This window comes from Fringilla coelebs (genome assembly GCF_963513975.1).
Source record: "Fringilla coelebs genome assembly, chromosome: 7".
Classification (NCBI taxonomy): Eukaryota; Metazoa; Chordata; class Aves; order Passeriformes; family Fringillidae; genus Fringilla; species Fringilla coelebs.
In genome coordinates, this window is record NC_140035.1 from 1,381,690 (window position 1) to 1,396,127 (window position 14,438).

Here is a 14,438-nt window from a genome sequence, read left to right on the forward strand (position 1 = left end):
TCACCAGAGAAGCTGTGGCTGCCCTGGAAGTGTCCCAGGCCAGGCTGGAAAGGGCTTCAAGCACCCTGGGATAGTGGAAGGTGTCCTTGCCCATGGCAGGGGGTGGATGAGATGTTTTATAGGTCCCTTCCCAGATGCCATGAAATTATCCATGTGGGGTGCATTGGGATTGTCCATCCCCAGATTTACTGAACTCTGCCTCAACACCAGTCCTGGAATTGCATTCCAGTGCTGAAGGCCTCATTTGGATCAGAAAAGCCTCTCCAAACATCAGAGTCCCAGGTTTCAGCCTTGAGCCCAGCCCTGCTCCGAGGCTGTCTCACCCTGCCCTGCCCAGGAGCTGCTCACAAACCAGCTCAGCACTTTGCTCTGGTGATGGGCAGGAAGTGAGTGCTGACTTTGAGCTCTCCCAGGGAGCTGACAGTCTGGCTTGGCTTGAAATTGAAGTTGGCCCACGATTTAATTAAGTAAAAGTTCATTGCTGAGAGCAAAGGCACTGCTCCCTCTCTCCTGCTCATTCCTTTTGCAGCTCAGATTCCTGCAAGAAGAGAATCTGGAGTGTTGGTTTAAAGGGAAGGTCCTTGCACAGGATGCAGTTCTCACTCTGCTCCTCTGCTGAGAGCCAGCCATAAGGAATGAGCTGGTGTTGCATGTCTAGACACTGTAAAAATAGCTGTAAAAATAGCTGGGCATATTTGAGCTCAGGAACTGCTTTCATTATTAATTCCTTGCTAATCTGCCCCTGATGCTGCTCAAGCCAGCCTTGGGCACTGCAGGGCACAGGAACATTGCAGGGCTCCAGGAATGCTGCAGGGCTCCAGGAATTGCAGGGCTCCAGGAATGCTGCAGGGCTCCAGGAATATTGCAGGGCTCCAGGAATATTGTAGCTTCAGGAATATTGTAGCTTCAGGAATATTGCAGGGCTCCAGGAATACTGCAGTGTTTAATTTCAGTCTTTTCCAAAGCAAAATATACATAAGAAAACCATATTTTTTTGAATTTCTAATTTAACTGTGTTTTAATTGATAACATCTTCCACAAGTGAGTGATGGACTGGAATGTTGGTGCATCAACATGTGGGTAAATAGCAAAAGAATAAAAGCAGTAAAGAAAGAGAGGAGCAAAAGAAGAGCAGTAAACACTGAACTGGACCAAGGGATGCAGTGTTAGGAATATTCTGATTAGAAGGAAACTCTTCCTTGCTGGCAGAGGAGGAAATTTTTCTCTGCCATGCTGGGAAGAGAGAATAAATGAAAAAAAGAAGAAAAACTGCTTTATCATTTTAAATCTTATTCTGAGAGCTGTAAAAACAGGTGGAAGAGAGCAGCCTGTGGTTGATGCTGGTTGCCCTTTACACCCACAGCACCTGCACTTATTTTCCATTTCCTGTGCTGTTCTCACAGTATTTTGCAAAGTTAAGATTAGAGATGAGATAGGAAGTTGAACTGCTGAAAATAGGGTTATGTTTCTCTCGAGGGGCTCTGCTGGTTCTGGCAGGTTGGAGGACAGGCAGGGATGGAGGTGGTTACAGCCAGAACATGGAGGAGGTGTCTGGAGAATTCCCTGAGGCAGGAATGCTGCTGCTGTCAGGACTGCCTGCTGCCTTCACTGCTGTGGGAATGGCTTTAGGGGCATCAGCACTGGAATTAAATAAATAAATTGAAGATTTTGTGCCCAGGAGCAAAACAGGGCTCATGCAACACCCAGTGTCCGATGACTCCTGAGGGCTTTGGCCCTTGGTCACCTTCTAAAGCCATTTGTACCATTTTCTTTGCTAGACACAGAATCATGGAATGGTTTGGGTTGGAAGGGAAATTGAGGATCACCTCATTCCTTCCCCTGCCATGGCAAGGACACCTTCCACTATCCCAGGCTGCTCCAAGTCCCAGTGTCCAACCTGGCCTGGGACACGCCCGGGGATCCAGGGGCAGCCCCGGCTGCTCTGGGAATTTCATTCCAGGGGCTCACCTCCCTCCCAGGCAGGAATTCCTCCGCGGTGTCCCATCCTCCCTGCTGTGTTCCGGTGTGCATCCCTGCCCCCCGTCCCTCCCTGCTGTTATGGGAAGCCCCCTCCCCTGTGCCCTGCCCCGATTCCCCGAGCAGATCCCAGTCTGGCTGTGAGAGCAGCGTGTGCCACCCCCGCCTGTGCCACCCCCGCGGGCTCCCCGCGTCCCCGGCCGTGACCGCGCTGTGTCCCTGTGCCCAGGACATGTTTGACGTGATCCTGGACGAGAACCAGCTGGAGGACGCCTGCGAGCACCTGGCCGAGTACCTGGAGGCGTACTGGAGAGCCACGCACACGTCCAGCGCCGCGCCCATGACCCCGCTGCTGGGCAGGAGCCTGGCCCCCGCCGCGCTGTCCCCGTACCCCGCCGCCATCTCCGGCCTGCAGGTAGGAACGGGCCCCGGGGCACCTGGGGCACCTGGGGCTGGCCAGGCTGCCAGGGGCTCTGCTGGCACCGTGCCCTGCCAGCCAGCGCCGGCCCGGGGGTGCAGCCAGGGAGGAGGCAGCTCCTCAGCCCAGGGCTGAGCGCTGGCAATGCTCTGCCCTTAGGGGGAACTAAGCCATTCATGTCCTAGCCAGCAGGCAGCTCTGTTATCATCCCTTTTATTCTGCCCTCATAACTTCACCGACCATTGGCTTATGGGTGGAATAGCTTGTTCTTTGAGTGTGAATAAAAGGCATTAATTTTTTTTTTTTACCCATTGAAAAAAATTGTGACCCTTTTTTTCCACAGGGATAGCTCAGACTCGGCTGAACTTTGACACTTCAATCGTGGCATGTAAATAGTCCTTAATGAGAAGTACGTGCTTTATTAAGTTTGAAACCAGAAATGTTTGGGGCTAATAACTGGGAATGCTTGAGGGGCTCAGGATTGCAGGGAGCTTTAAATCCTGCAAGTTTCAGTGTGTGTGGGACTCCAGGAGTGTCACTTGCTAATGTACATCAGAAATAGAACTGAACAAATGACATTTAATGAATAATTCACCTGACAAATGTAACAAATGTCTGCTCTGCTTGTGGAGTGTCTGGAAGCAGGTAACAGCTTCGGAGGAAATGACTGTTGTTTGGTGTTTTCAGTTAACATCCAGCTGGCTTTGCTGTGAGTGAGCTGCACTTCCCTGAAGGTGCTTAATTCCTGCACTCACCTCTCTAAAGCCCTGCTTGGTTTTATTGGGACCAGCAAGTCACTGTCTCCTGAGTGGCTGAATGCACAAGCACTGTTCTGTTACTAATAATAACATGCACATGTAAACTGTTGTTTCCATTTTCCACTTGCCTTAAAATTTCAGTTTTCCATCCCTTCATGCCAATAAAATACCATCTGCAGAACTTTCACCTCTTCAGTTTCATTTTGAGAACTGGGTGTATCCACGGAATTTTTTTCAGGCATTTATTTCTCTCTGATCAATGGACACCAGCAATAACTGTGAAATGTTGCTCCATTTACTTAGGGAAAACTCACACTGAAGATGAAAATCACCCCTGTGCAGTGGGCTGGCTGAAGGTATGCATCACTTAATCCCCACTTCACCCGAATTCCAAAGGGTTTCGGTGGGATCAATGGTGCTGGTGCTCTGCAGAGGGGTAAATTTCTCCCGGAGTGATCCATGCCCAACCAGAGCTGCAGGTTTTCCGTGCCACCAGGCTTCAGGCCCTGCTGTTTTCCATGGGTATCTCACATAAGGACCTCCACCATCCCTGCTGCCCACCAGGAGGTTTTATGCTCATTCAAACCTGTGAAGGATTTGCAGCAGCTTTCACTGTGATGATGTGTGTGATAATTAAAAGGCACTCAGGCTAATTAAACTAGCAAAGGTGCTTGTGGTGCAGGAAGATTTTATAGTCCCTCTGCCCTTGGTACCTCGGGGACTGAAAAGCAAAAGCCCAAAGGCTACATAGCAGTGAGCCTGATAGAGTGTGCTAGGACAGGCTGTCCCTGCTTCACCAAATCCACATTTGGGAGACTCCCATTTCCACCTGGCTGTGGCCTGGACTTTGGCTTACTGAGAACTGAGAGTTCTGCCTGAACTCCTGACTCATGGAGGTCATGAGGGTCACATCCTGTGGCACAGGTCCAGAGCAGTCAGAGAGGGCACAGGTGGCAGCGCTGGCACTGCCACACCTGATCCTTGGGAATTGCCTTCCTTAAAGGAAGGGCTCGATGCTGAGCTGAGGGGGAAGGGTAAATTTGATCTTTGCCTAGAAAAATATTAATTGCTCTGAGAAGCTGTGGCTGCCCCTAGATCCCTAGAAGTGTCCCAGGCCAGGCTGGATGAGGCTTGGAGCAGCCTGGGGTAGTGGAAGGTGTTCCTGCCCATGGCAGGGGAAGGAATTAAGTGATCTTCAATTTCCTTTCCGACCCAAACCATCCTGAGATTCTATAACTCCTTGGCACCAGTCGTTTCCCTCTGACTGGTTAGCTGTAAACATATCTAGCCTAATTTCAGTGCCTGGATTCAAATCCTATAGCTTGCGTTTTGGGGAGATGTGTTGCTTAGGCTCCATGGGATTGGGGTTTCAGGTCCATTCCTGCAGGCAGTCATCCCAATCACACAGCAGGACCAAAAGTTACCTGGGCCATCAGAGCCATGTGTACCCAGCCCAGGCGTGTCCCGTGCTGACACCCCGGGAGCTCAGCAGCAGCCCTGGGACGAGCGCACAGCCAGGGAAGCAGGAAGGTTCCAGGAAAGCAGCAGGATGCAGCCCCAAAGGTGAATTCCCACAGGGGAGGCAGAGGGGTGAGCACAGAGTTAAAGCTACAATTGATGAGGGGATTATACACCCAAACTGCATTTATGTCAGATAAACACAAGGATAGTTCATCATGGAATCAAGGAACCACAGGATGGTTTGGGTTGGACGGGACCTTAAAGCCCATCCATGGCAGGGACACCTCCCATTGTCCCAGGCTGCTCTGAGCCCCAATGTCCAGACTGGCCTTGGACACTGCCAGGGATCCAGGGGCAGCCACAGCTGCTCTGGCAATCCCAGCCCAGCCAGGAATTCCCAGTTCCCAATCTCCCACCCATCCCTGCCCTCTGGCACTGGGAGCCATTCCCTGGCTCCTGTCCCTCCAGCCTTGTCCCCAGTCCCTTTCCAGCTCTCCTGGAGCCCCTTCAGGCCCTGCCAGGGGCTCTCAGCTCTGCCTGGAGCCTTCTCCACATGAACACCCCTTCTCTCCCAGACTGCCTTTAATTTCTGAAACCCTTTGCCATAATCCCCACTAAACCCTGGTGCTCTGAATGGGGATCCCCTGCAGGAGTTCTCCCCAGGATCTGGGCTGAGGTTGCAGAGGGGCCCCTGGCTCAGGGCCCCTCTCCAGGAGTCTCCCTGCCAGCACCAGCCCCGAGCTGTAAGCACACACCCCTGCTCCATCCCTGCCCCAGCCACAGCAGCCTTGGATATCAATTATTCAGGAAACAGTCGCCAGGCAGAGGCTGTAGCAGCAGGAAGAAGGTTTTATATCCCAGAGAGCAAGGGCTGGAGTTTCAGCACGGAGTTTGTCCTGAGAGATGGGTGCTGATGCTCCTGAGAGATTTAATGTGTGGTGAAGGCAAACAAAACGCTTGTTTTAGGCTATTTCTTCACTGTGCCATTAACTGGCAAAAAAACCATGAACTCATTTTGCTCATGTGACAAATGATGGGCATTGTCATTATGGGAATGTGAGGAGAGCAAGGGCTTCTAATTAATAAATTATCTCAGGAAGGGATTTTCTGTCAGCATATTTAAATACCATGCTTCAGTTGAAAGAATTTACTATTCAATGATTTTAGCCTCCCCTTGGCTAGCCACCAACGGTTTGGTCATAGGAAGGGTTTTAAATGAGGCCCAGAGCTGCACCTTTAAAAACAGCCCAAACAAACATCTTCAGATGTTTTCCAGAACCACAGAAATGGACGCTTAGACATTCCCTAAGCAGAGTAGCAGCGTGAATGTTCTGTTCCTGATCAGAGAAAAGTGATAAATGCTGACTACATCAGCTCACTTTTCATGCTCGGTGTAATACTCAGCAGGGCGAGCTTCCCGGGCGCTCCAGGAACCAGAGCTGGCCCTCTCCCGGCCCTGCAGCAGCCGGGCCCTGCTGGCAAAGGAGAGCCCGGAGCTGCTGGAAGGGCTGGGCTGGGCACAGCTGGGCACAGCTGGGCACAGCTGGGCCGGGCTCTGGCACTAACTGTGGCTTCTCTGGCGCCCGCAGAGCCAGCGCGGGAGGCACGGCGGCCACTCCGCGGAGAACTCTCCCCTCGAGCGGCGCAGCCTCATGAGCTCCGACGAGAACTACCACAACGAGAGGGCTCGCAAGAGCAGGAACCGCCTGTCTTCCAGTTCCCAGCACAGCCGAGAGCACTACCCCCTGGTGGAAGAGGAATTCCCCGACCCCTACCAGGACTCGTACAAACCCCACCGCAACCGCGGCTCCCCCGGCGGCTACAGCCACGACTCGCGGCACCGGCTCTGAGTGCTGGGACTGGGGAGGAACAGCATCCACCCGTTGGTACCTTGCCATAACGTAGCTAGGAATAACAATTAGATCATGTTAATTTGGCAGGTGTGACGGTGACACCGCAGTTGCACCCTGCTGTCATTGATGTTTAATTAGGGGGCAGCAAAACCCAGCCCGGCCCTTCCGTTTCTGCCCGATCATAGAGGTTGTTTTTGGGATTCTTTTTGGGTTTAATACAGCGTTTGCATTTATAGCCATATTTTTTTCTTGTCCTTAGGTATTAGACACATCCGTTTGTAATTTTGGGTACTTATTGAGGCACTTATAAAATAATTTCCTGTGCTGGAAATTCCAAATGACCAGTTCCAGTTGGAACCAATTTATAAACCAATTCCTGTTGGAATTTGGGTGAATTGACTGGAAAGTCGACGCGAGCATGTTGGGAAAAAAAACAAACACTAGGAAAAATCTGAAAATTACAAACCACTGCAAGTCAGAAAGTCAGCTCCAGTATTTGTTTGCTGGGAGCTCAATTTCCATTTCAGGTTGGAGTAAAAGGATTTATTCTAACGTTTTCTTTCCAGAATGGCTTTTTCAGACAAACCAAATGTAAACTCTCGAGAGTGCCAAATATCCCAAATTATTGCAGCAGTTACAAAACACTTTCCAGTTCCAAATTATTTTTAGACCTGGCATGAATGTTGCAGCCAAATGATTCTTGAGTTCAGCCAGTCCTGACAGTTCTGTTGGGACCAGCAGGGAGGAGCTGCGACAGGAGACGGGAAGTAGGGACAGGAAAAGGAACAAACTCCATCGTTTGTGTGCTTGGGGGTCGGGAATAGTCTTTATTTTTTTTCCCACTCTTTTACCTGAATACAGCTAGAAGTCCCAAAATGGAACAGGAGTGTAGAGACATCAGATTTTTCTCCCATTTTTCTCCTGCTTTTTAAATGGAAAACAATCCCCTCCTCTGACCCCACATGTGAAGTCCCTACATCCCAGTACCCCGAGTAGCTGCCCACATGTTCCATCTTCCCAAGCCCACCTGGGAATGCCTGACCATGTCTGACCATTCCAGCGGCGCACAAGAACTCTGCAGGAGATCCATTCCAGCCATGAAACCCGAGGGGAGGGAGTGGGCTTAACCAGTCATCAGTGGCAAACATTTCAAACAACATCTCGGTCAGAATTGCAATAAAAAGGGAACATCAGACAAAAATCTGCTCCCAGGGAAGTCGTGGAGCTGATTCCAAGCTTTGGGTTCCAAGAGCTATGATAAATCCTTGGAGATATTGCTGCCTTACTTCCTACCAATCATTTCTTTCACCTGCTGAGTCTTGAGTTCCTTCCAAGAGATGAATTTCTGTGGTTGGACCGTGTGTTTTACACCATCAGTGAAGCCTTAGATCCCATGGGATTGAAGATTGACCCCATTGCCCATTTTGTACAACCACTGCCATCTTCCAGCAGAGCCTCCCGAAATTCCCAGCGCACACATTCCCTGGAACTCACACAGTTATGATGCTGAACGTGCATTTGTTTATGCAGGTTCATGTCACAACTATGTTTTTCCCAAAATAAGGGTCATGAACTTTTTTATTTGCTCATTTTCCTACCAAAGCCTGCTGAACCCAGGCTTTGAAAGCATGTAGCACCACAGAAATTTCTGGAATATTCTGATTTCTTCTATGTCCTGGACCAGCTGGCAAAGACCACTGGTGTTTCCAGCATCCTGGAGTCTGATTATCCTCCTGAAGTTGCTGGGAAAACCAATCCATGTCCTTTGTGGGGCACCCAAACCTAAACCATCCCCAGCAGCATAAGAGGTGGCAGAGTGGTAGAGGGGTAGAGTGATTAATTAAATATTTTAATGACCCCGTTGCCTACCAGGCAGCTGCAGCATCACGGGGTGATCCCAATGGAGCAGTTAGCAAGGGAAATGTGGAAATCTGTGCATCCATTGGAGTCCCAGAGTTCTGGATGGATCTGCCAGACCTGATCCTGCCCAATTCCCTCTGGCTGCAGGTGCCAGAGGAGCTCTGAGGCTGAGGGAATGTGGCACTGGCAGCTCCTGCAGGATTCTGTGCTGCAGCACAGGGGAGCATCCTCCAGGAAGTTCTCCAGCCCTTTTTCCATGTCCAGCACACAGAAAGGACAAAGGAGGCCTTGGGCAACCCCTTCTTCTCTGAGCTTTCCTTGTTTGTGCATTGAAGTCCTGATTGCAGGGGAGCTGTAGAACCCTGGGCAGCAGCTGCTTCTCTTTATTCTGCACTAGATTAGGGATCAGCTCATTAACTGCTTGAGAAGATTTGCATATTTGCAGTCAGATATTTCCTAGAGCCTTTTGGAGCCTTGTTTTCAGTCTTCCATGTCACCCCAGGCCAGGGAAGGATCCCCAGCCACCACACTCTGCACAATCCATCACCTGAACATCTCAAGTGCCAAAACAACTTGGGCTTGACAAAAACAAGCTTGTGAGGGAAGCCAGGGATGGGCCTGAGGTCCTTTATTCCCTGGGGTTAAGCTGCCTTGACTCCTGGCTGCCCTGAGTTTCTCCCAGAGCCCATTCCATTGTCATCAAAGGGGCCCTGCAGGTCTCCCTCCTTGCTGGGGTGTTGAATTCTGTGAAGAGAGATTTTCTTGAAGTACAGACACAGCAGCCAGGCTGGCAGACTCTTCATTTATTGCAGATCCTATGGGCAATGTTTGTTTGAACAGGGGATTTCTGTTCAGGACACAGTAAGGAGTGAAAGCTGTGCTGGGGATCAGGATTGGTAATTCCTGGTGGGATTCCAGCACTGCTCAGCAGCTCTCTTTTGCTTTAGTTGAAATTGAGGAGTTCATGTGTTCCTGAGTGAAGCAATCCAGCCTCATTCTCCAGTCCTCACATCATTTCTTGTTGTTAAAATAATACTAAAGGCCAGAGCTCTGTTCTGAGCTCTGGCAGGGACAGAGGGTTTACAAATGTTTATAAAGCAGGGAGTTTTTTAAAGTTGTGTTGTTATCCGAGTTTCTCATTCACACACTTTGGGATTAACAAGGATTTAACCGATCAAGGTGATAACAATAATCTCTAAAGAGAAAATTCAGCACATTCTTATGTTTGGGAATCAATTATTCTAATTGTTAACCTTCAAATACTTTCTCCCTGGAGTTGTATTTAACGTGTACGGATTCTTTTCCTGATGCCAAACACTTTCCCATGGGATGTGCAACTCACAGCTGCTGATATTTGTAACTTCAGTTTGATGCCAGATCTTCTGAGTTCAGTTTGGTCTCAACACCACAGAATTCCCTGGAGCATCCAGACTCTCCTGTCTTTACTGACTTCACCATTGTAAAACAATATTGTTATTCCTGTTGTTCACAGCACACTGATTTGGGTAAGTCAGGGGTTCTGACACTCCTTTTTTTCTTTAATAATCCATTAAATGTGTCCTCTGCTGTGTTTTCTTTCACAGGTTCAGTACTTCTGAAACTTGCTCTTGATCCCACATTCCTGATTTTTTTTTTAAGGTAATATAATTGGAGACTACACACGACAAAATCAGATGCATGTTTTATAAAATGCCATTTATACAAACCTGGGTTTGCTCCTAAAAATGTGCATTTGAACATCAGGTTCTGTTACCCGTGTGGTGCCAGTCCAGGTTTGGATCCATGGGATTCTGCTGCCATGTATTTTGTTGGAGTTGCCTCTCATTCCTTCAAATATTAGTCCTACAAAGGCTGCAGGATCCTGTAATGCAGCCAAGCTTAACTCTGGGGAAATGGAGTTTAAATAATCCTAAAAGAGAGTGTGGTGTCATTTTAAGAGGCATTTGAATAACCTTGGTGAGGTTGTTACCAAGTCCAGTTAATTTTATATAGAAAAATAAAGGCGTATCTTTAAAAACAAAAAGGGAAATTTTAATAAAGTTGTAAAATACATGTAAGGAATTAACTCAGAGAAAGAGGTGAAAATACTACTTAGAGTGAAAGTTCAGATTTCTTTCAATGTGTGTGGAATCCACTCAAGAAGTCAGGAGAAATATTGTGATTAGATCCATCCAGAGAATTTGGGGAGGAGGTGGAATCATTTCAGATGTAAACGAGTGTCTCTCCTTTACTCCTTTGGAATGAGCAGCCTTGGCTTGGTCTCAGGAGGGTCTATGGACCTGCCTTGGGAATTTGGGAAACCAAATTCCTTGGCAGTGACACCAACTCCTGCCTGGTCCAAGAGCAAGGTGTGCCCAGCAATGGCCCCTCCTGATCCTGCCCTGCCTCACCGCTATTGCCTGAAAACCGAGCTGGAATTATCTGGGACATGCCCGAGTTGCATCTGCTCTGCAGCAGAGAACCCACAGAGCTCAGAGTTCTCTCTTCTGCCAGCGCTGTGAAAACAGAGCAAGGGAAAAGAAGCACATTTGTAATAGCACAAATTTACAATAATTCCACTCCTGCATCTGGCATCGTGGTTTTGGAACCAAGGGGGAGATTTCTGATCCAGCATCAGTGGATTTATTGCATTTTTGATCTGTTTACTCGCTGCCTGATACTTCAGCAGTTGATTTTGGCATTTTGCACATGGGATTGATTTTTCAATAACTTGTATCCCTTCCATATGAATTAATTAATGACAGCAAAAAGAATCTTTTCAAATCACAAAGCCCACTGCATTCATTTCTGCTGATTTCCTCCTAAAGCTGAAATCACATGAATAACTTTAATTTTGGCCAATGTGTAGATCTGGGATGTGCCTGGTGAACCCAGCAGCAGCCCAAGGTCGGGAATGAAACGCTCCCAGGAAGTGTTTGTGAGGATACAGAGCTTGGAGTGGGGAGGGAAGAGCCACAGCACCCCAAATTCCCAAGAATTCCCTGCAAACCTGAAGGGAGGGGAGGTTAAGGAACTGTGTGTGGGCCCAGGTGTGTTTGGGATTGGGACACACCTGGCTGATTCCCTCCTGGGGCACACAGGGAGAGTCAGGCCAGCAAATGCAGATTGGTGCAAGCAGAGCGGGGAGAACGTTGGGATCTGCCATTCCAGCTGCACACTCCAGACCTTGGGCTTCTCACATCCTGGAAAATCTCTGTTTCTCAGCCAAACTGGTTCCCAGCGAGAGCCTGGCAGCACTGCCTCACTGGGAGCCAGTTCAGAACCACACTGGTGAAGACATTACTGCCTTTACTGGGACAGAGCCACCCCAAATTTGTGTTTTCTGCTGATTTTCCCTTTGTTTTGCCCTCTAGACCCCGTGTGTGTAGCACCTGACCAGGCATGTGGGTACCATATACTATGCAATGTGTACAGTGGTGCATGCTCTGCTCTCCCTCTGCTTTTAGTGGCTTTCAAAGAAAACTACAAAAATTGGAAAAAAAAAAAAAAAAAGAAAAAAAAAAGTGGTGTTATTTTTGTGACCAGGATCATGCAGACTGCATGCCCATAGTATCCTCATTTCTATGGATTCGTTTTCTGGAATTTAGATGTACAAAGATGAACTGCATTACAATAACTTTTCTACAATAAATGAACAAAACTACCAAGCGTTTAAAAGTCTGTCCAGTCTCTTTGTGTCCTGCACTAAGATTGGGAAAATGCTCAGGAGGAACCCGGAGTCCTGTGGCATTTTTGCTGTTTGCCAATAGGTTTTGGCAGCAGCCTCACGTGTTGCATTTTTAGGAAAATTTAATGAGGTTCTGAAGAAGGAGATGCATCTGCTCTGTGAAATAAATGATGTTTATTTTTGTAACGAGCTTAAATAGCTGTGACCCAGAAGTACAAAAATACAGATAATTCCTGCTGATCCAGCAGGGAATGAGGTACTGGCAGCCAACTGCTCCTTTGAAGGATTCTTGTGAATGTTCAGGGGGTTGGAGCTGGTCCTTGGTGGGATCTCCTGGACTGGTTCCTAGGCAGGAACAAGGGGCAGAATGATGGGAGGGATTGGATAATTATAAGATAATTAATAGTTTATCACAGAATGGTGAAGGTTGGAAAAGACCTCCAAGGCCATCGAGTCCGGCTGTGACTGATCCCCACCTGAGTGCCACCTCCAGCCATTTATGGTATCTTGGAAAACTGAAAGCACTGGAAGATGCTGCCTCTGGCACAGAGTTCCAGCCTCCTCCTCCCAAATGGAGAAACAGGAACCAGCAACCTCCAAACCTTGCCTTGGAGGGACAGGAGCACGTTGGCCAGGTGAGCTGCACCCTGCATTAACACCCCTCAGGCAGATCTAAAGCTCTTAAAATTCTGTTCAATGGGATTGTCTTGGCTGTGTGTTCAAAATCAGATCCCAACACGTGAGTTTTCACCTAGGCTGTTGATGAAAAGCAGGAGGGTCTTCAAATAAATATAACTGAGGAAAAAAAAAGTGCCTTTTTTTGTGTTTTTGTATGATCCTAGGGGTTAAAAATTCTTAAGCTGCTTAAGTTGTGTGTGTCCTGGGGAAGGGGCTGGAGCCCCAGGAGCAGCTGAGGGAGCTGGGAAGGGGCTCAGCCTGGAGCAAAGGAGGATCCCTAGGGATCTTTTCCCTCTCTGGAATTCCCTGCCAGGAGGGGACAGACAGGGACAGGAGCAGAGGGAACGGCCCCAGGCTGGCCCAGGGCAGCTCAGGGTGCATTTTGGGGCAATTCCTTGAGGAAAAGGTGCTCAGGTGGAGTCCCCATCCCTGCAGGGATTTCAGAGCCTGTGGATGTGACACTGGGAACAGGGCAGTGCTGGGAATGTTGCACTCAAATATCCTGGAGGCCTTTTCCAACCTCAGCCATCCCATATTCTCTCCGTTTGGGTTTTCTCCTGCACAGAAGCATTCCCATGGTGAAATCCTTCTGTCGGCATTCCAAGCACTTCCCCAGCACTGACTCCCTGACCCTGTCTCTGTTACAGCTGGAACAAAACGTACACGACCCGAAAAAGCCCTCCCAGACTTCCAGGAGGGAATTACGAGGCTGTACCAGCCCTGCCCACTGCAATGCTTTCCTAGAAAGCTTCCAGCAGCACTGGGAAGCTCAGCTTAGCCCATAAAACCAGCAGTACGATCCAGCTTCAACCAGGCTGCCCTAGGAGAAAACCCAAACAAATGACACGGGTGGAATCCTCAGAGTTTTTCATTTAAATAATCAGAATAAACGGTTTAATTGAACTTTGGTAGCTCTCCCACAGCTGTGCAGCCACCGAACCCTGCCCCGAGCCCCGGAGAACTGAGAACAGAGAAGAACGCCGAGTGCTTCTGAAATTCCAAGCTGACGACCGGCAGAAAGGGGGATAATTGCCAGCTAATGAATAATTAACGGCATTGCAGGCTGGATGCTGAACTTGTGGAATGTTTTGCACCGGAGGAGCTCACTCGCGGTGCCAGGACCCAGGGCTGTGGCACCGGGACGGACTGGCACAGTGGGCTATCAGGATATTTATCTTCTTAAGCTCTTCAGGGCCATGAATTCCTCTCCAGAGCAAAAGGAAACACACAAGTCTCTGGACACAGAAAATTGGAGATTACTCTGGCCTTGCTGCTTTGGTTCCGGACCAGCAGGGAAAATTAAATGCGAGAAGCTGCTGTGGGAATAAAAGCTGCTTGAAGGAAGGATGAAAATCCTCTGGAATAAGAAAGGAGATTTCATGCCCCATGCCAGGCTGGACATTGGGGCTTGGAGCAGCTTGGCACAGTGAAAAGTGTTCCTGCCATGGCAGGGGAAGGAGTTAGGTGTCAGGTGTTGGCTTTCTGAGTTTTTACAGAGATGGGGTAACTGAGAGGTTTCAAAAGATTTTATTCTATTATTAGTTTCAATGAATAGTGAGACACAAGAGATGTAGAACTTATTTTAGTCATTACCCAAATCACAAATTATTACAGTCAGGGCCAGGACAAGTGAGAGGGCAAATACCCCCTGTCTTGTCTCAGGCAGCAACACAGCTGTGCACAACCTAATTATTATTGCCTGGGATTTCCAAATCCACGAGGATTTAAATTCAGTGGAAGGTTTGGACAGAGAAATTTTTCTCAGG

The 14,438-nt window shown here is 48.7% G+C and overlaps 1 protein-coding gene across 1 annotated transcript in view; it reads left to right on the forward strand.

Moving 5' to 3' along the window:
• CACNB4 (calcium voltage-gated channel auxiliary subunit beta 4) overlaps positions 1-7,590 on the forward strand; it is a gene marked incomplete at its 5' end in the record, with an annotated part of 42,775 nt that extends 35,185 nt beyond the window's left edge. Inside the window, 2 exons of the mRNA XM_084209443.1 lie at positions 2,207-2,392; positions 6,204-7,590. Coding sequence (XP_084065569.1) covers positions 2,207-2,392; positions 6,204-6,464 — 447 coding nt within the window. The 3' untranslated portion in view covers positions 6,465-7,590. The remainder of the gene's footprint in view (positions 1-2,206; positions 2,393-6,203) is intronic.
• Positions 7,591-14,438: the final 6,848 nt, after the last annotated feature.